The 21,142-nt window shown below is 52.2% G+C and overlaps 1 protein-coding gene across 3 annotated transcripts in view; it reads right to left on the reverse strand.

Annotated features, from left to right (window-relative positions):
• Nucleotides 1-217: 217 nt before the first annotated feature.
• Nucleotides 218-21,142, reverse strand: part of BABAM2 (BRISC and BRCA1 A complex member 2) — a 434,423-nt gene continuing 413,498 nt past the window's right edge. For all 3 annotated transcript variants that reach the window (XM_030858076.3, XM_030858078.2, XM_030858079.3), the window contains exon 12: nt 218-597. In XM_030858076.3, the coding sequence (XP_030713936.1) occupies nt 534-597 (64 nt within the window). In that variant the 3' untranslated portion in view covers nt 218-533. The remainder of the gene's footprint in view (nt 598-21,142) is intronic.

Here is a 21,142-nt window from a genome sequence, read left to right on the forward strand (position 1 = left end):
CTGGCTCCCAATTGTTCCCGAGCGCTGGCCTAGGGCCCAGCTGGGTAGGTGGCTGAAACCTTGCCAGTTGGTCAGACTCATTCGGGCAGCACCTTTCCAGTGAGGGACTGTCCAAATGGGAAAGGTTGGGTGTGAAACACACACGCACAAGGCGCTAGTTCCAGGGGGAAAGGAAAAAGCTATCTGAAAACTTAAAAGAGGTCTCGGAGACAAAGGCTTTGGAATCAGGGCGTGTGCATTTATGATGTCTTACGTTCCCTGGAAAAGTAACAGCATCCTGATTTGTGACTTTATTTCTTCCAACTAAGAAGTATACTGAAGGAAACAAAGAGGGGGCAACCAGAGGTGGGGGGCTCTGGGACCCAGGTGCCCGCCAGCCAGCTCAAGTGTGGGTTCCAGTCGGGGCGCAAAGCTGCTGTGTGAGTGAAATGCTGCCGTGAAGACATTCCAATGGCTTCCAGGAAGCGGCCATATGTGCTGACACGCATGTGGACAGAGCAGCCTGGCTGGCCACCTCTCAAGACTGGTGTTTCCTAGAGCTTTCCATTGGCAAACGCTGCCTCCTGGAACTGAGGGACAAAGGTTTTGAAATAAGCCCTGGTGGGAAAGGGGGAGAAAAAAAATTGTGGTTAGCACAACATCCTGAAAAAAAAAGTGCAACTCAGAGCTCTCAACCCAACTCGGGACAGTTGTTATTTATTGTTCATGCATCTTGGATTGGATTTTCCTTCCCTGCTGATGCAAAGCCCTCTGGATTTTTCCAAGGGAGGTCCATACAGTTCACTACCGTGCTATCTCTCATGGATATTTAAAGGGCCTGTACCCGGACCTTCCTGGCTGCCAATTCCTATTAGACATCAGGACTCGGGTTCCGTCTGCCCTGCCCCAGGTCAAAGCCAAGGGTCCAAGCTACAAGCCAACCACCCAGTCGCTTTCGTGATCTGAAATATCAGCAAGGTTGCACTTTTACTCAGGTGGATCTCTGACTTCACAGAGACAGAGAGGGTCTAATAAGAGGGATTTCTAAGGGATCCACGGCCTCCATTCGTTGGCAGACGTATTTGTAGTTCGATCTACTGGCAAGAAAGCCAGGCTGGGTGTCAGGAGAACGTTCCCTGGTCAGCCACAGACGAGTGACAGGGTCTGGGGCAGACCGTTAGGCTTTTCCGCAACCAGGTTCGAATCTGGAGAAGCAGGCTCTCTGTCAAACGGCAGGAGAGGGGCACATGCCACACTGACCATGCCAGGCACTGCCTTAGGTGCCAAGGGTTGTGAGATGACCCAGATGTGTCACCTATCATGCAGGTGATCTCAGTTTAGAGAAGGAGCAGACACACGAGAGATATCAACTGCGGTGGTGAGGGCGTTTATGGCAATGCCATGAGGCACCAGCCTCGGGCCACCAGTGAAGGAGGCGGTGAAGTAGCCATTTTACAGGTGTTTGAGGCAAAAGACACAGCAGGAGCAGAGGCCTGGGGGCACGGGAGGGCTTGGCAGGAGCTGGGAACTAAACACTCTTCCGGAAGAGAAAGGGTGAGGTAGAAAGCAGAGGGAGAGGAAGCCGCAGAGGTGGCGGTGGGCACCGCGTGTGCCTGCCAGGCTTCCCTCCCGCACCCCTGATGCCCGTGAGATCAGAGCAGTCACACCGGACTTATCCAGAAGTGGCTCACCTGGACCTGTGACTTGAGCTAGGAAGGGCCACCAAGACACCTGTCACCATCAGTACCACAAAGGCCTCGGTACCTCACCCACGTCCATGTTATTTAGGACATGGTTCTCATAAGTTCGGCGCTCCAGGCTCCCAGGAGGTCAGAAGCCCCACATTAGGAGTCGGGGAACTAACTTAAAGGCAGAGGGCAGACCTGCTGAAGCTGCGAGAGGCAACAAGGCGAAACCCGTCTGTGAGAAGAGAGCAGAGGACTGCTCAGCAGTCACGAAACTCAAAAGGGTGGTTCATTGTCGGCGGTTCAGCGTCACATGGGTGGTTCAGCGTCGGGCGAAGAGCCCCACACAACTCAGCAGCCCCGGGGTCGCCACTAAGTCGCCGCTAAGAGCAGCCATTGATGACACCTGCCTGATCCCCTCTCCTAATGCCAAGTCACCGGAAACCCTCTTTCAAATTTCCGTGCTTTGCTGAATTTTTTCAGTCCCAGTCTCTGCAGCCTCTCTGCCACATTCATGCCTGGGCCCCCGTGTCTGGAAGCTCTCTGTCCCTGGGACATTACACATCTAGACCCGCTCCGTCCCTCTTCCTCTCCCTCCCGCCTTCCCCACTCCCACAGAAATCGAGTTGGCTACTCTTCCTGTCCTGCTCGCCACTCCCCTCGCGTCCTCTCAGGCTCGAAACACCCTCAGCAGAGAATCTGCCCCTCCCCCCACCCCAAATCTGGGTCTCCAGCCCTTATTTATCTCCCAAACTTCCAGGCCCACATTTCCAACCACCTCCAGGACATTGTGACCTGGGCGTCTCTCTATAACTCAAGCCAGTGTGTTCCAAATGTACTTTTTCATCAACATTACTCATTTGAAAGTGCTTCGGCCCCCTGGTACTTCTGTAACAGAACCCTCAGTTTCCACTTCTCCCTAAACCCCTGCGGTGAAGTCATCCTGAAGTTTCTTCCTCTTCCTCCCCTGTGTCCCAACACCTGGGCTCCCTCTCTTGTTACCTTTCACAAAACTGCTGTTTCTCCCCGGGACAAAAGGCTTACTTTGCGGGCTTCCCTGGTGGCGCAGTGGTTGAGAGTCCTCCTGCCGATGCAGGGGACATGGGTTCGTGCCCCGGTCCGGGAAGATCCCACATGCCGCGTAGCGGCTGGGCCCGTGAGCCATGGCCACTGAGCCTGCGCATCCGGAGCCTGTGCTCCGCGACGGGAGAGGCCACAACAGTGAGAGGCCCGCGTACCACAAAAAAAAAAAAAAAAAAAGGCTTACTTTGCTTTCCTGTTGCAACTAAATCAATTCTCTTTGAATGTGGGTCTCTGTCACTACCCCAACCGAGACCCTTCATCTGCCCAAACTCGCAGCCTGGCATGCCATGATTTTTACTATTTGCACTTTTCCTCGGTTACATTTTTGGGATCGTGCCTCCCCCGACCTTTGAGAAGCTAAGAAAGCTAAGGATGCTCTCCCAGAAAAACTGCAGGTAGGTCTCCTCACTGTGATGTCACATGCAGTCGGGGGACGCCGCAAGCCCCTTGAAGCCCACGCACGGTCCAGGATGCCGGCCCGCACTCCCGTCCCCTCCAGTGTGGCCACCTGCTCTTCCTCACACGTGCCATTTCCACCTTGGGGCTTTAGTCACGCTCAGGCCAAACGCCCTTGCCCCCATCAAGGCTTCCCTGGTCACCAGAAGGTCCTCTCCCTGCTTGCAGATGCTCTCTGTGCTTCTGCTGGGGCACGTGTCACGTGTGCACACGGCTTGCTGGCCGGGCTGCCCTGCCAGACCTGGAAAGCAGGGGGCATGTCCCCTTCTCTGTGACCCCACAGGCCTGCCCATACAGAGGGCCCAGTGTGGACTTCATGGCTGTAATTAAGGTAACTACCGACGGCCACGAGGTTTGCAAGAGCAGTTAAAGCACGTCCCTTGCACACTGTCGAGGAAAGTGAAAGACAGCAACCCCACAATGCAGGAGAATGCAACGTTCAGCTTCTGAGGAAGAAAACTATAAACTGTCGTCCATTCTCAAACTTCAACCTATGCCGACGGTTAGTGAGAAGGATAAACACCTTCCTCCATCTGCATCCTGACCCAGCCAGACCACCACCTTCTCTGAGACTTAGGACCTCAAACCCCTTGCCCACGATCGTCATTATGGGAAGGGGGACTGTGTTGAGGCAGAAGGGGCCCCCGACCTAGGGTGAGGCTGGCCGGGCGAGAGAAGCCCTGAGCTTTGTTTCCCCACAGTGAGGAGGGGCAACAAGCCCACCCTGATGCGACGCTCACACACAAGACGTGCGGGAAGGAACCTTGTCAACTGGCTGCCGCCACTCGGACGTGAGGGCCGTTCGTTTCTTCCCCGTGTTTCACCTGCTGCTATTTCCCCAGCGGTATCTGTGTTTGCTGGAGGGGAGCCTGGCGGCCCTTCTGTAGAGGGTCAGATGTTGACAGGCCGCTGCCCGTCTCCGCTGCATCTGCGTTACTGCCTGAAGGACACCGTGGAGTGTGACGTACCCCAGCACCACTGGGCAGGGTGGCGTCCCTGTCGCAAGTCACAGGGGAGGACACCAGGGGCACAGGCTGTTGGCTCCAAGATAGGTGCCCGATGAGGGAGCGGTGCTGGCTGCTGCTGGAACGGGCCCTGGGCACGGGGGCAGGGGCATCTCTCCCCCGCTCTCCCTCCTCAGGCCCGGCCTCACACTGGGCAAATCTCATCAGCTCAGTTTTTCCTTGGAAACTTCTGGGGGAGGGGCCACACCAGTGCAAGCTCCTTAGACCGAAAGGTCTTGGCGAGAGGGAGCAAGCTTTGCAGCAAGCTCTCTCCTTCTTCAGAAAGTTCTGAAGTTTCCTGTTGTGTCCTGGGCTTTCCCTGCCAGGGCAAAGGGTGTGACGCCCGGGGGAAGCAGTGCGGAGAAGGGCTATTTAAAGGCATGATGCCACCAGCTGTTGTCGTGAGTGCTTCTCAACGCGGATCCTCACCAAGTCAGCTCACGGAGGCGAGGAGGAAGGGGAGAGTGACAACTGGCTCCCATCCATTTATAGGTTTTCTTTTGAAGTGCTGTTTTCATTTGTTTCAGTTTTTAATCAGAGAAGATGGAGAGCTGCCCAGAGTATATTGCCTGCCAATGGCACTAGTTGTCTGTCACCTTTTAAAAAACGCTTTCACCCAAAGACGAAGTGTATGGTAAGCTTTAAAAGTCTAAGTGTGTTACAGGGGGTGGGGGGAAGGTCTTCTCATGTCCCCCCTTAACTGGCCAAAAGGGCCCTCAGGGAGGGAGGCCTTGAGTCAGTCAAGCTCCTCATTCTACTCCCACTGGAAGAGACATTATCTTTAGACCAAATTCAAGCTAAACGTGCCTTAGGACAGCATAAGGCTCTGACCCTCTTCACTGAGCTCAGTCCCTCTGCCCTGGGTTTTATTTAGTTTTTCGGCTGCGCTGTGTGGCATGCAGGACCTTAGTTCCCCGACCAGGGATTGAACCCGTGCCCCCTGCTCTGGGAGCACAGAGTCTTAACCACTTGACCGCCAGGGAAGTCCCTTCACTCTGGGTTTTATAAGATCACAACTCCATCCAATCCCAGAGTCGCAGGCTAGCAGAATAAAACTTAAAGAACTGACCCCAGGCTGAGGCCAGGTAGGTTGTCCATGAGTTGGAAGCAGGACTGGCTCCTGGCCTCAGCTCACAGGCGCAGCAGGGGCGGAGCAGACAGACCCCTGAGGCCAGGAATCAGCATGCTGGGCTGCTCAGCAGGTCTACTCTTCTGGGCCTTGGGTCCAGGAGCAAGTCTCTTCCCTTCTCTGGGCGCCAGTCCCTCATCTTCAAGGCAGGGAGCTGTGCCTGATGATCCAAGGCCTTGCAGGCTGGAGGCTGTGAAGGGCAGGCAGTGTGGGCTCAAGGCCTGGCCCTGCCCTTTACTGGCTGTACCACCTGGGCAAGTGACTCACCGGTTTAGCTTTAATTTCTTCAACTCTAAGAGGTGAGCCACGACGCCTACCTTAAAGTATAGTCCTCACGAGGATTAAATGAGATGTTCCACGTAAGCACTTGGCCTGGTACCTGGCAAACTAGTTGATCAATAGGTGTCAACTGTTACGGTGGGGACCCAGCTGGGTCTGAGGGGGAGAGGCGGACAGCCAGGGCACTTGTAGCTGCAGAAGAGAAAACCCCTGTGTGGATGGAGAGGTCCTATGGTCCTTGCTCCCGGTTCATCCTTTCCCCTGGGCCTTCTTGGGTCATTTTTGACATATCGTATTGAGCTGGTAGCTGGAGGCACAGAGGTGGTCAGTCTCAGGATCGGACACCCAGCCAAAGTCGTTGGGACACTGCGCACCTCTTGAAATGCAGCCCGGAGCTGCTGGAGACGTGCTCGTGGTGCGAGCGGGAGGCACCCGCGCCCCGGCCGGCATCTGCTTGAGCTGCTGCGTGTGCTCCCGTGCGTGGCTCTGGTCAAAAGCTTGGTCGGGGGGAGGTCGCAGCCGTGGACTAGATGGATGTTCAAGAATCATGTGGCTCTGGCTACCCCAGACGGGGGTATTGAAGTGGGCCCAGTCCTCAGACAGACCTTTTTCTGTCCAGGTCAAGAAGTATTATAAAGGGGAGGCGGTGGGGTAAGTGAAAAGGGCACTGAGCCATGAGGCAGAAGACATGGGCTCTAGTCCAGGCCCTGGCTCGCTGGGTCATCGGGAGCTGGGCCTCAGTTTCCTCACCTCTAACAGGAAGATGGATACTTGGCAATCTCTAAGTGCCACCCAGTAATGGTTCCGAGATACCCATGTGACCTTGAGCAAGCCACTTAACCTCTTTGCGTCTTGACTCTTCACCTGTTCAGTGAAGGCACCAGCCAAGCCCAGGCCCCGACGCACCGCAGGTGACGGTGGTGAGGGGAGACGGTGGTCGCCTTAGCTGGGATGCTTCTTCACAAACATGGCAGAGCTCTGAGCAGATGTTCAGGGAACCACAGGCAGCTGGTGAGAGGGAAGGAAGGCCTGTTCCTCTCGGCCATGTCTGCCCTCCAACTGAGAGGAGGTCCAGAGTCAGGGAGCTCAAACTAAGTTGTCAGGGGAAACAACGCCTGGAAAATCCAATCATCTATGTGTTCTGGGGAAGGGGCTCTGGGGGCACTAAAGAGAGTGGTGACAGGGAGCTGTCAGGAAGCTCCTCAGAGGCCTCGAGATGAGGGCAGTTAGGAAACTTTCTCCAACAAGTCTCATCAAAAGGGATTTTCCCCGCTGGAATTATAGGTCTAGATTTACTCAATGGACCTTTTCAAAAGAACAAAAATCCATGCAATCAACATCTGAACAATTGAATCAGTGCGGCTTTAAGAAAATGAAAACAACAACAGAGAACAAAAAGCCCTAAGAGGTTGGAGACTCCGGGGAAAGAGGAAGGAAGCCCGTAAAGCAGATTAAACATCGCACAGGTGGCACTCACAGCACTGCCGCGTGGGGCAGGAGTCAAGGTCCCATTTCGCAGGTGAGAAAACAGACACCGAGCGAGTTTAGTTGAGATACAGCCTGAGCCCAGTGCCGCGGCGCTCCTCTTGCCACGGGAGCGCCACTTCAAGGAGGAGGCCCTGTGATCTTGCCGCCTTCAGCCTCATATACTTGGGGCCTCGTATTTGGCAGGAGCCTAGGCAATTGCTCTCTTCCCAAACTGGACTCAGTAGCCTCTTTCTGGAATTCCCAAATGCTTTCCTCTGGGCAATCGTCAGATGAGCCTTACGACGCTTGCTGAGTCAGGCCAGGGTGGCGGTGGATAGCGCGGGGTGGGAGGAGAGGTTCGGGGACACGAACCTCCTCGTCAGGAAATCAAGGACACACAAATCAAGTCAGAATTCATTTTTGCAAATAGAGGCAAGTTCCCAAACATCTAAGGCTCCTTTCTTTTTCCAGTTTTCTTCTGCAGCTGTGACTTCAACTGGCACATGTTTTTAATCAGTCCTAAGCAAGCCGACTGTGGTCTGAAATCAAAGCAGTGCCGTAAACAGCGTAAGACAAGTCCCGCTAATCTTCCTTGTGGTCTTGCCTTGTCCTCATCGTCCCGAACGGCCACTGTAAATACTGACTCACTTGGGGTTACTGTCCCCGTGGCAAAGGGGTCATCCTTATAATAGAATCTCTATAGAGAGACCCGGTTCTGCCTCAATGCCTGTCACCCCAAACCCTCCAAAGGCCACTGTGAAGACGGCCCATCCAACTCTGGGCGCCTTCGTAAGCAAGTGCCCGGCACGATGGGACCTTATTTTGTAGCTGTGCCCTGAGCGATGTCAGCCTGGCTGCTGGTATGGGCTTTAGGAACAAACAAGTGGCTGTAACTGGTTCATGTACACGGTCTCCCTAAATGTGCCAACCCTTGGGCAGGCCTGGTTCATTTTTAGGGGGTCCAAGATCGCAAAACAAGGACACTAACACACTTGAGATGCAAAGGCTTGACATCATACCGAGAACACAGTATCACACGCTCACAGCTTCGGGCAGAGGCCCTCGCCCTCGGCTGGAATCAATCTCCCCTCTGCTGGGTTCCGTGGCACAGTGGCCTCCAACCTCAGGCCCAGCCATGGTCCGCCTTGAGTTTGAGATGTTAGACTCTGTCTTACACAGCTCGGGCTCCTCGCCCGTGAGAAGGCTGAGACCGTAGTCTCAGTATGTGTAGTCTCAGTATGTGTTGAATTAAATGAAATGCTGTTTTAGGAGGACTTCAACAAACACTCAACTGGGCTCCATTTCTAGACACCAAAGTATTGGGATGAAATCTGGCTCCTTCTCAATCACAGGGTATTTGTCAACGCGCACTGAATGCTCACAATTACCTAGTGGTTCTTCCTCCTTCTGAGACTCTCCGAGGAGGCCTCCTGGAGCCGGGCCAGTTCCTCTGGGGCTTGAGCAGCGCGCAGTCAGCTTCTGCAACTGCAGGGCCAGGCCTTGCTCAGGGGTTGGGGTGGGGGGCTGTAGTCGCCTCTGCTCCCCGGGCGCCCCCTGCTGCAGTGTCTGAGGGGAGGAGGCCACGTGGGCCAACTGGCCAAATGAGAGGGAGGGGCAGGGCAGTCCTCGTGGGCTCCCCCAGCCGCAGGGCTGCCTTCCTCCCCTGGGCTCCCAGCTTTGTCTGCAAGCGTCTGTCACAGTCCAGCCATCCCCCGACATCCCACTAGAGGCTCCTTCACGGCAAGCCCCGCTGCTCATATTCAGACATCTCTGCAGCCCAGCTTCAAGTCTAGAGCCCGACGCACAGCAATTCAACAAACATTTCTCAAACGACTGTGAAAGCTTGGCTTATTTAAAGATGTACTTTAGAATTATAAAATTTTACAACAGAAAGAAACCTTAGCGGCCATATAGTCCGATCGTTACAGGGAAGGGAAAACTAAGGGCTGGAGAAGTTGATGGTCCCTCTCACATGGCCTAGCTCTTCTCTGGAAGCCCCTTGGGGGCAGAATTTGGTGGTGGTTTACCCTTAGTGCCCCATGGTGCTCACCTTCCTTAGGGCCTGACAGCAGGAATGAATGAATGAATGCATGGCTGTCCCAACGGGCTGCCCTAAGGCCCCAGAGCTAGTAGGCAGAATCTGAGCCCACCCTCCCTATCTCTTTACTCTCAGGCTGATGCTCTTTCCATCGCGAACCTGCTTGATGAGAAGCTGGGAGGAGGGGGCAGCAGCGTGGCCACTGAGAAAGGCCGGCCCCCCTCTCCTCCGGGGGTGTGTGTCAGCTGAGATGATGCAGTGCACCTGGCTGGGCTAAGGCTAGGGCAGAGAGTGGGTAGGTGGGGCTAAGGAATATGGTGCTGCCTGAGGCCTGGGACCCCAGAGCAGAGCCACCACCCTTTGTTCACCTGTCTCACCATCTGCGCCTGCCTGGTGTGCCTTGGATGGCAGGTGCCTTGGCAACGGGCATCTCATGTTCTCTGCTGGCTCTGCCCAGGGCCGCACAGGTGGGAGCTCAGCCCTGGCTCTGCTGGTGGCCATGCAGATGCCTGTGGAGGGTGCTGGGATCTCCTACTCACGCAGCTCACCTGCGCTGGACTGCTGGGGAGAAGCCGCCGCCTGTCTGATGGCGGTGAGTCACCGTCAAAATCACAGATTACCCTCCTCCCCTTAATCAGCAACAGGGGAAAAACCAAAGGATGGCCCTCAAAGAGGAAGTGCTCGGGGTCCCAGGCGAGCTGACCATGCGTAGTGCGGGGCCTGGTCATGCCCCAGCGGGGATGGTGCCTCCAGGCTTCCGCTCAGCATCGCCAGGCATCGGCCTGCACAGGACAGTGCCGGACCCCCAAAGGGCTTCGAGAACGCTTAGGAGATCAACTCTTTGGAGCACGAAACAATCTTCTTCCCCCCCAGAGAGTCTCTCTGGGGCTTTTAAGTAATGCTCGCCTGGTTGTAAACCGGGTTTCTCCCAACAGACTCTCAGCATCCAGAGGCCGAAGCTCTGTCTCCTGGCGCGGCTCAGGCCCCTGCCTGCTGCCTTTTGAGCGCACACTCTGGGTGTTCGCCCTCCTAGCTGGGTGCTCACAGATACCCCCTGAAGATCTGGGGGAGGGGCAGCAAGGACGGCCATGGTCCCTCTTCAGTCTAATCCCCCCGCCCAGCAGCTGAAATGATATTCCCAGACGCCTGGCTCTCTGGGTTTCCAGATGGAAAAGCAACAATTCCCAAAGAAGAAACTACTGGATGGGAGAGGACATCCGCAGCCTACCCTCCCTGCTGGGGTGCAATGGCCTTAATGGGAACTTCAGGTGGGCTCCTGGGCTGGGAGTGTGGGCAAGTTCCACAGCAGGCTGGCAGGAGGCAGAACTTCTGCAGGTGGAGGGCCCTACGGGTCCTCTCAACCATGCTGAGGTTCATGGCAAAGATGGGGAGGGGCGCAGAAGCAGAGCTCACTTGCCCTGCAGGCCCGCAGGGCTCATTCCACCCTGCACGAGCACAGGGCCCGGCACATGCTGGCAACAGCTAGCTGTGTGGCCGTGTGCCAGTTACAAAGAGGGAGGGAGGGGGGAAAGGCCTGGAAGGAAAGAAAGGACATACATACAATGTGGATAAATGATATCCACACAAGGTATGAAACAGGCTTGTTCAAACGATAGGTGTAATCCATTAGTGGGTTGTGAAATCAACCTAGTGGGTCCTGACCAGCATTAAAATAAAATGAAATCAAAATCAGAGTACATCACATGTGGCAAGTAGAATTTTTTGTGTGTGAAACTTTTGTGGATGTAAAATAAATGTCTTCCTGTGGATTGTGGTAAAAAAGTCTGGAAGCCAGGAGTATAAAGGAAGGGAGGTGCCTACCACCTGCTAGACTCCGCGCTATTTGTTTTCATCTATACTATTTCACGTTTACTCCTCCTAATGGGACTACTACCACGCAGGTATTAGTACAGGTTCCCCCCACCATCTGAAAGTAGAGCATTCCTATGAAACCTTTCGAAATGGCATAAAGCGAAGAAGCAATGAGCTTAGGACACATCTTGCTAACGGATGCAAAAATAAAATGAGACAAAGCAAGATGCTCGCAGACAGTTCAAAGCTATGGTGGCCTGATGCTGAGATGCCGAGTGTGGTTCCTGGGGAAGGAGCTTGGCGGCGCCACTCTGGCTGCTCGGGGTGCGCTCTGCCTCTACAAGGGTTTGCCACAAAACAAACGCTGAATGCTATTTTTGCTTTTTGCCTTTTTTGATAAAAGTGAAAATCCTCTTTGGATGTCTTTTAGTTACTGAAAACAGGTACTAATGTAGGTCTTTTGTAAAAGCAAAGTGGGGCTTCCCTGGTGGTGCAGTGGTTGAGAGTCTGCCTGCTGATGCAGGGGACGCAGGTTCATGCCCTGGTCCGGGAGAATCCCACATGCCGCGGAGCGGCTGGGCCCGTGAGCCATGGCCGCTGAGCCTGCGCGTCCGGAGCCTGTGCTCCGCAACGGGAGAGGCCACAACAGTGAGAGGCCTGCGTACCGCAAAAAAGAAAAAGCAAAGTGGCATAAAGCGAACTTTCAAAAAGTGGGGGACACCTATATCTTTATTTTTGCCAATGAGAAATCTACAATTCAGAGGTGCAAAGTAACTTTTCTAAGATCACACAGCTAATAGGTGGCAATGCTGTTTATGATTCCAGAGCTGCTTGACTCCAAAGAGCACATTCTTTCCACAATGCCATGATTTCCAGTGGAAAAGGCGCTGGCAGCTGAGCGCAGAGACCAGGCCTCCCCCTCGGGATCTGCTGTGGGACACTGAATCACTCCTCCGTTTCCTCATTCACACAACGAAGGCATGGGAGCGGTGATTTCTAAATTTCTTTGATTTGGTGATCCTCCCCCTCCCAAACATCATTTTAGGCATATCTCATTCTCCTTCATTAAAACTCCATAAAATTGGACTTCCCTGGTGGTGCATTGTTTAAGAATCCGCCTGCCAATGCAGGAGACATGGGTTCGAGCCCTGGTCCTGTGAGATCCCACATGCTGCAGAGCAACTAAGTCCGTGTGCCACAACTACTGAGCCTGCGCTCTAGAGCCGCGAGCCACAACTACTGAAGCCCGCTCGCCTAGAGCCCGTGCTCTGCAACAAGAGAAGCCACCGCAATGAGAAGCCTGCGCACCACAAAGAAGAGTAGCCCCTGCTCGCCACAACTAGAGAAAGCCCGTGCAGAGCAATGAAGACTCAACGCAGCCAAAAATAAAAATAAATTAATTAATTTAAAGAAGAAAGGTGCTTATGTTTTTAAAAAACAAAAACAAAAAAACTCCGTAAAACTGGAATTGCCAATGGCCCAGTAATGAATGTTGAGGGCTCCTTACTGCCAACTCCCATTACACCTACGTTTGTTCTTACAAACCCCCCTAAATGGCCCTCTTGTAGGTCTGTGTGTCCAGAGGTGGTGACTGGTATCTTTAGCTCTCATTTAGGGACCTGCATTGGGTGACTTTTCAGTAGAATTATGACTGTGATAACAAGGGATGAAAGCGATGAACTTGACCTCCCTCTCACTTGTCCACCTGGTTCCTGGAAGTATTAATGCACCCTACAGAAGAACAAGGCCTAGTCTGAATGTCTGGGAGAAGGAAAAGAAGGGCACGTGCAATTCAAACAAGTGCACATGGGAGGCACCATAAATGTTCTCTAAATAACGAGCCCCAGAAGAGCAAAGGATACCCGGAAGGTTCCTTTAACAGTAAAGTCATCTGTCATCTTAAAGCTCTCCAGGGTTGTGGAGAAGTACCACGTCCGTAAAGTACTATAAAATGGGAGGCATTATTACCCTGACATAATCAAGCTTAAGTTGTGATCCTGGCTCTGCTTCTCACCTGCTATGTGACCTTGGATGAGCCACTTCACCTCTCTGTACCCCAAATGCCTCATCTGTAAAGTGAGGGGATGGCTTCTGAGCTTACTTCCAGGTCTAACGTACAGTCATCCCCTGGTATTCGCAGGAGACTGGTTCCAGGACCCTCGCGGATACCCAAATTCAAGGATGCTCGGGCTTCCCTGGTGGCGTAGTGGTTGAGAGTCCGCCTGCCGATGCAGGGGACACGGGTTCGTGCCCTGGTCTGGGAAGATCCCACATGCCATGGAGCGGCTGGGCCCGTGAGCCATGGCCGCTGAGCCTGCGCGTCCGGAGCCTGTGCCCCGCAATGGGAGAGGCCACAACAGTGAGAGGCCCACGTACCGCAAAAAAAAAAAAAAAAAGAATGCTCAAGTCCCTTATATAAAATGGCATAGTAGGGCTTCCCTGGTGGCGCAGTGGCTAAGAATCCGCCTGTCAATGCAGGGGACACGGGTTCGAGCCCTGGTCCAGGAAGATCCCACATGTCACGGGGCAACTAAACCTGTGCTGAACCTGCGCTCTAGAGCCTGCCAGCCACAACTACTGAGCCTGTGCTCTATAGCCCACAAGCCACAACTACTGAGCCCACGTGCCACGACTACTGAGCCCACGTACCACAACTACTGAAGCCCGTGCGCCTAAAGCGCGTGCTCCACAACAAAGATAAGCCACTGCAATGAGAAGCCCCCGCACCGCAATGAAGAGTAGCACCCTCTCGCCGCAACTAGAGAAAGCCCGTGCATGGCAACGAAGACCCAACGCAGCCAAAAATAAATAAATAAAATAAATAAATTCATGTTAAAAAGAAATGGCATAGTAGTTGGCCCTCCATATCTTTGGATTCTGCAGCCTTGGATTCAAACAACTCTGGTTTTTGATCCTCCGTTGGTTGAATCCGTGGATATGGAACATGCAGATACGGAGATCCGACTGTACTTGCATATGACCTATGCACAACTCCTGTATACTTTAAATCATCTCTAGATTACTTAAATACCTAATACAATGTAAATACTATGTAAATAGTTGTAAATACAATGTAAATGCTCTGTACATAGCTGCTGTGTTTGGCAAATTCAAACTTTGCTTTTTGGAACTTTTTGGAATATTTTTCTTTGAATATTTTTGAAATATTGTCCTGATGTGGAACTCACGAGACATGGAGAGCCGACTGTACCATTATCCATTATTAATATTATTGCTCTGGGATCAATTTAACCACTTAAGCCACAGACAGTTTCTTTAGTGGAAGCAGTAATTTAATAAATGACCTCTCCCTGTGCTTTGCTAAAGGGGTTCCCTCCTTAATAAGCACCATCAAAGGCATGGCAAGAGGTTTCTATCTATCTCCCTTTTGTCTCTGGGTCTGACTTAGGACCCCAAGTATGGAGGCCAGCATCCATCCTTCAGACCAGCAGACAACCAGACATTCACTCGTTCATGCCGACCGAGCTCCTGAGCTAGACAAGGGCTGGTTTCTGCAGGGGCCAAGGGATGAATCTGAGTAAGGCCTGGCCCTCAGGGGACACACAGGCCCTGGACTCGCAGTCAGACTGCTGCCTGCTCACCCTGGGTGGGAGTTGGATGGCTTCACTTCACAGTCGGGGGCCAAGCCCTCCTCCGCTGGCTCCTTCTTCCTGCTATTGCTCTGGAACAACCAGAACAAACTTTCTGCCTGGAGTTGGCTTTCGTTTCTGCTCAGAGCTCTGCCAGGCCATTAGCCAGTAGGCCAGACGTCTAGCACTTTTAATGACAATAATAATAATTTGCATTTATACAAGGTCTTTCATCAGGGAATCTTAAAGTGTTTTACAAACAATAATTAATTCTCCTTGGCAATTCTGGGGGCCAGCTATGTAGGAGTCCCTTTGCTTTGCAGGTAAAGGGTACTTTCCTGAACCACGCAACATTTTGGGGGCCTCCCTATCTACCCAAAACCTACCCACACTCAAGGCCTGGCATAAGCCTCAGGCCCTCCGCAGAGCCTGCAGCACCTGTAAGAGTTATAATGTTTTTCCTTCTCCTGAGCTGGAATTTGTCCCCTGGGAACCCCTACCCACGGGGCCTCCTTTTGCCTTCTGTAACAAAACAATCCTACCTAAACTGCCTGGGGTTGCTGGTTGGCGTCCCTTATATACACGTTGTCTACCTCTGCGGTCACCCTTGGGCGGAGCTTTGTGGCTCAGTCTCGCTGAGGTTCAGTGAAGCCTTGTGAACTGAATGGTGGGAGCAGCTGAGGCCTCCACCGTGTGCTCTGAGCTCCAGGGCCAGGCTGACCTCCTGGGCAGGAGTTCCCCGGGTGTTACTGGCTCTGGAGCCGTGGGTCTGCCCATCTTTAAATGCAGCTCTTTAGACGTTTCCCCCTCTGTGTAGACACAGGAGGCTTCCTGCATTCATTTCTGGGGGCTGCACTTCAGTGACCCAGAAATACCCTAAATTTCTGTTGAATGGCTGAACGACAATGAATGGATATCCTTCTTTCCTAAATCGATCATCTTAACTCTAGGCAATAACTGTCAGGCGTTAAGGACTGGTTTTTGGAGACCAAGCCAGACAACAACCTCTTTAGTGCTTCTTTTTTCTTAAAAAAATGTTTTTTAAATCCTTTATCAGAATAAATACTTGACGCTACACTTGAGAAGAGGATTCACTGACTGCTGAGCTGGAGGCCCACACGAGGGCAGGGGCTCCGGGCTCCTCCTCCTCTTCCAGGGCTTAGAGACAAGGGAGGACGCAGCACTGGGGGCGGGGGCGTGGGGGCAGAGGGGCGAATGGAATCCTTTGCTAAGCTGATTTCAAAAAGCTAGATCTTCTGGGGAAACCAACAAATCCCTTGAGTGGCTTCTGGGTCCTTGCTGGTAGCTTTATGCCTGAAAAGACACTGGCCCTCCCTCGGCCAAGAGTACATTGTTTGGGTGAGATTTTTCTCACAGCGGCTTGCCTGTGGAAGGAATTCCGAGCATGCATCAAAGGCCCTTGTTCTCCTGAAACCTGCTCCCTGTGAACATGAGGTTTGGCTTGTGGTGACAGAGCCTCGTTTTGCTCTGACTTCACGTGATTCCCACTTACTGGCCTAGAATCAGGGGTGATCAGTTTTGGCTTGGATTTGGCCTGGCTTATTGACCTGGGGGAGGCTTGGGAGGAGAAAGGTGGGCTAGAGAGGAAATCTGCTACTACCCTCCCCGAGTCTCCATGTACTTCTCTCCGATGGGCCCAAAGGACCCGTGCGGTGGTTGTCAGGCAACAGTGCCAGGCACACGGTAGGAACTCAAACCAGAGTAGCTTCCTTTCCTCCCAACCTCCCCTCCCACCGCCTAGCACTTTAATTTAACACACATTTATAGAATAGCGCCTGTTTACAGGAGGGCCTGGAGTACCAGGGACACTGCCTGGAAGTACCTGCACCTAGTAGGCATTTAATAGTTGTTGGATAAGAAAATGAACTAACTTGGTCCTTGGTATTTTACAGTTTATAATATGCTTTTAAAAATAACCTCATTTTGAAAAGGGAACCCTCCTGCACTGTTGGTGGGAATGTAAATTGATACAGCCACTATGGAGAACAGTCTGCAGGTTCCTTAGAAAACTAAAAATAGAGCTACCATACAACCCAGCAATCCCATTACTGGGCATATACCCTAAGAAAACCATAATTCAAAAAGACACATGCACACCTATGTTCATTGCAGCTCTATTTACAATAGCCAGGACATGGAAGCAACCTAAGTGTCCATAGACAGATGAATGGATAAAGAAGATGTGGCACATATATACAATGGAATATTACTCAGCCATAAAAAGAAACAAAATTGAGTTATTTGTAGTGAGGTGGATGGACCTAGAGTCTGTCATACAGAGTGAAGTAAGTCAGAAAGAGAAAAACAAATACCGTATGTTAACACATATATATATGGAATCTAAAAAAAAAAAAAAAGGTTCTGAAGAACCTAGGGGCAGGACAGGAATAAAGACACAGACATAGAGAATGGACTTGAGGACACACAGAGGGGGAAGGGTAACCTGGAATGAAATGAGAGAGTGGCATGGACATATATACACTGCCAAATGTAAAACAGGTAGCTAGTGGGAAGCAGCCACATAGCACAGGGAGATCAGCTCGGTGCTTTGTGACCGCCTGGAGGGGTGGGATAGGGAGGGTGGGAGGGAGACACAAGAGGGAAGAGATATGGGGATATATGTTTACGTATAGCTGATTCACTTTGTTATACAGCAGAAACTAACACACCATTGTAAAGCAATCATACTCCAATAAAGATGTTAAAAAAAAACACCCCAACTTCATTTTAATGCAAGCAACAGTCATGTGTGAAATAGACAGCATTACTCTACTTCCACTGTACACATGAAGAAACAGGCTTGGAGAGAGTAGGTAACCTACCCAAGGTCAGGTGCGTGGTAAAGGCAGAGTGGGGTTCAGATATGAGCCAGTGCCCTGCGACAGCACACTGCCAGCCCCGGAGGGCCTTCTCTGGCCACAGGCTTGGAGCAGGAAAGGCATGGCTCTGGTGCACCCACGTTCCACTAGAAGGGTCCTTCTGAGCACTGCTCCCCACCCCATATCTGGCCATAACCTCTGCAGCTAAAGGTGTGGGGCATCTCATGCATCTGGTGACTTGGAACAGTAAAATTTTTAAATTGGGAACATTTGCTAACTGGGAGATTTCTTTCTCTTAGGCCCTGGGGCTCTGGTCCGAAACTAGTGTACAGGGCTATTCCCCAATGTCAACTTCATGGGCTCCCACCACCCTTCCCTACAGGGTGCAGCCACACTGATGCCCACACTCCACCCACTCTCCCCCCGGTCGCATCTCTCTAGGGCACAGAGAGAAGTGCTCTAGGCCACAGGACTCTAACTGCTTCTTAGCACAGCGCTCTGCACGGTTAAGGGGCTCAGAACAGTGACAAACTACATTCCTTCTTATTCCCAGGAGCTTTTTAAGATCCAAGAAAGGGAACAGGAAGTAGATACTGAATCCTCGGCTACCCCGGGCTCCCAGCCTCTTTTTCTTCCCAATCCTCTGGACTCTGGACTGCTGGGAACCGCTGATAGATGCAGAATGAAAAGGGTAGGTTAGGAATCTTTCAAAATTTGCCCACATGGCTGGCCGGCCCCAGTACAATTTCCAATGTGAGTTGAGAGGTGGAAACCAGATCTGACCACAAAGCTGTCTCACCCACGGAGAGTTCATAACAGCCTTCTCAAAACCATGCTGACAACACGCCCTGCAGAGGAGGGTGTCCTGGCGGAATGTCGTCACCGCGCACACTGGGCGACGTGTAACCTAGCGCCTGGGGAGTGAGGTCAGTCCCCACCATCGTGAGCTCGTCTGCTCTGGCCCTCTTAGCACATTTCTTTGTGCTGCTAGCATATTACCTCTGAGATCTAACTCTGTGGAAAATTATGTGCATTCCTTAAGCGGAGCCAGTTTTAGGTCAGAAGTTGGCAAAGAAGAGCCAGGACTTGGGCTCTCCAAAATAAGCACCTCAACTAGATCAGGGCCCTTGGTGCAGCTGGGGGAGGACCATGTCTTGGTGCTCCCAGCCCCGGGGCTCTGAGCCACCCTGCACTGTGGCACTGCTGAGGGTATGGGTATTACTGGGCGTGCTGGGGACCAGCCCAGGCTGCTGTGGTCTCAAAAAACCAAGGCCAAGGAGAGTTAACCTGTTGTTGGTCAGCAGGACCCTGTGAGGGGAGCCCCCCACTAGACTTCTAAGATGCCAGGTAGCAGGAGTGGCTGCTCCATTGGGGAGGGCAGCATCTGCTCCGCACCAAGGAGTCTGGCCAAACGAGCAAGTGGGGGCTGAAATCCAGTCCCTGCCCATTTACTCAGCTGTGTGCTCGCCCAGGGCTAGATGCCTAGAGAAAGGGGGAGGTTTCTCTTACCCAGAGCTATTAGCCAAGTCTGCACCAACCCAAAGGGGCACCTTTTTCTAGTCTGCACAAAAGTTCTTCATAGGCCAGAGTGGCCTTGACTGGAGGACCATGCAGTTCTGTGCTTTGGATCCCCTATTATGCCCTGGGAACGTGGGTATGGGATGCATGTCACTGAGATGCAAATTTTATGTTAGAATCTTGTTTGGACTGGCACCAGGGGAAGAAGATTAAAAAGATTAGCTCTTCCCTAGTCTCTGCAGTTTTCAAGGCTTCTTCCTGTCTTTCTCACCATGGCCACCAACCTACCTTGCCGCTTTGAGCTATCCTGCGCCATCTCACTGCTCAGACTCAGAGACAGGCAAACACAAACAGCGGGTGGGGTGGGTCCAGGCAGCCACACAGGTTCTCAAGGCAGCATCTGGCTCCCTTTCCTACCATAGTTATCAAGCAGATGAATCAGTGTTCTCCTCCACGTGGGTACAGACGGGTGTCCCACCTTGAACCATGCCACTGAATTCAGTCAGACCTATACAGCTGGGGTGCCTTTTTACCAAAATTGGTGGACACCAAGGACGCCAGAGCCCTCAGACCAATAAACGAATACAGACATACAGCAAAATAAACTATACAAACACAGCAGAATAAGCCCCCTCCCTTTGTAGATTTCAGCAACCTCAAGGCGCGCTTTGCATTGTAACTGCTGCAGGGGAGAGAGAGGGCCCCTTCTAGTTAGCCCCTTATTAGGTGCTTCAGGAGCTTGTGCTGTAAAAGAACTGCACGAGTTCAAAAGCCATAGAAAGTTGGATTTGAAAACCCTAAAGGTCATCTAATCCAGGGGTGAGCAATGTTTTCCTGTAAAGGGCCAGACAGCAAGTATTTTCAGCTTTGCAGGCCATATACCCTGTCTCTGCAATTCAACTCTGCCCTTAGAGTGACAGCAGCCATGTGCAATATGTAAATGAATGGGTGGGGCTGTGTTCCAATAAAACTTTATTTATAAAAACAAGCAGCTGGCTAAACTTGCCCTGGGGCTATTGTTTGTCAATTCCTTACCTGTCCAACCCCTCTATTTGCAGAAAAGAAGTGAAGTGGCTCCTTCTCTGTCACAGGACCCACCTGAGACCATCCAAGACCAAGACCCCGGGGAGGAACAGAGATGCTGCTGCAGGCCTCAGAGCCACCAGTGCGGAAGGCCAAAGTAGCCACTGGGATAACTGGAGGTTTTGACTCACACATTCAAGTTCTCCAGAGAGAACTAAACTACAAGTGGAAAATCACAGGTTGAAATCTAATGGGATCGGGAAAGACAACCCACATATAGAGCTCGGCTTGCAGAGATGTAACCATTGGTTATATCCTCATAAGTATATGTTGCTAACGTTCATTCATCAGTTAAACTCAGGCACTGTCTTAAAATGTCTCTGGTGAAGGGCTGGAAAAAATGGGAAACAAGGACCTGGAAAGCCACTGGCACTTGCCTGTGAACAATATGAGAAGAAAATAGCAACTTCATTTTTTCCAGTCAGCAGCTAGTCAAACATCAAACAGTACAGAAATGGTCAGAAAGGACAGACGCTCTCATCCAGAGCCGAGAACAGGTTGTTTCGGCTGTCAAGCATTTTCAAAACAAGTTTTCTTGGTCTCATGACAGCCTGTGGCAAGAACAAGCAAAAAAAAAAAAGTGGAGGGCTTCCCTGGTGGTGCAGTGGTTGAGAGTCCGCCTGCCGATGCGGGAGACATGGGTTCGTGCCCTGGTCCGGGAAGATCCCACATGCCGCGGAGCGGCTAGGCCCGTGAGCCATGGCCGCTGAGCCTGCGCGTCCGGAGCCTGTGCTCCGCAAAGGGAGAGGCCAGAACAGTGACAGGCCCGCGTACCACACACACACACACAAACGTGGAAGACCCCCTGATGGCCTCTCCGGGCTTCCACGTGGGCTGGCTCTGCCCGCACGGCCAGGTTTGCTTTCTGAGTGCATGTAAAGCTGGTCTTAGGGCTAATGCCACCTTGCCAGTGACACCACTGAGTAAAGGGTTCCTCTAAGAACTCTCTGGCATCCAGATAATCATTCTAGTCTGAGGGGAACAGGTCAAAGGCACTCTTAAACCCAAGGGTGCTGTACTGCTCCAGCCTACGCCCTGCTTTGTTTTAATTTTCACCTCCTGTTACGTGGACAAATTACTCCTCTGAAAGCGAGGTTAAAAGCCCTGTGCTTTGAGATGGATTTTTCCATCTCAACCGCTGAACACTTGGTCAGGGTGGGGCAAAGGGATCAGCAAGGA

This window comes from Globicephala melas, chromosome 12 (genome assembly GCF_963455315.2).
Source record: "Globicephala melas chromosome 12, mGloMel1.2, whole genome shotgun sequence".
In the NCBI taxonomy this organism is placed as follows: domain Eukaryota; kingdom Metazoa; phylum Chordata; class Mammalia; order Artiodactyla; family Delphinidae; genus Globicephala; species Globicephala melas.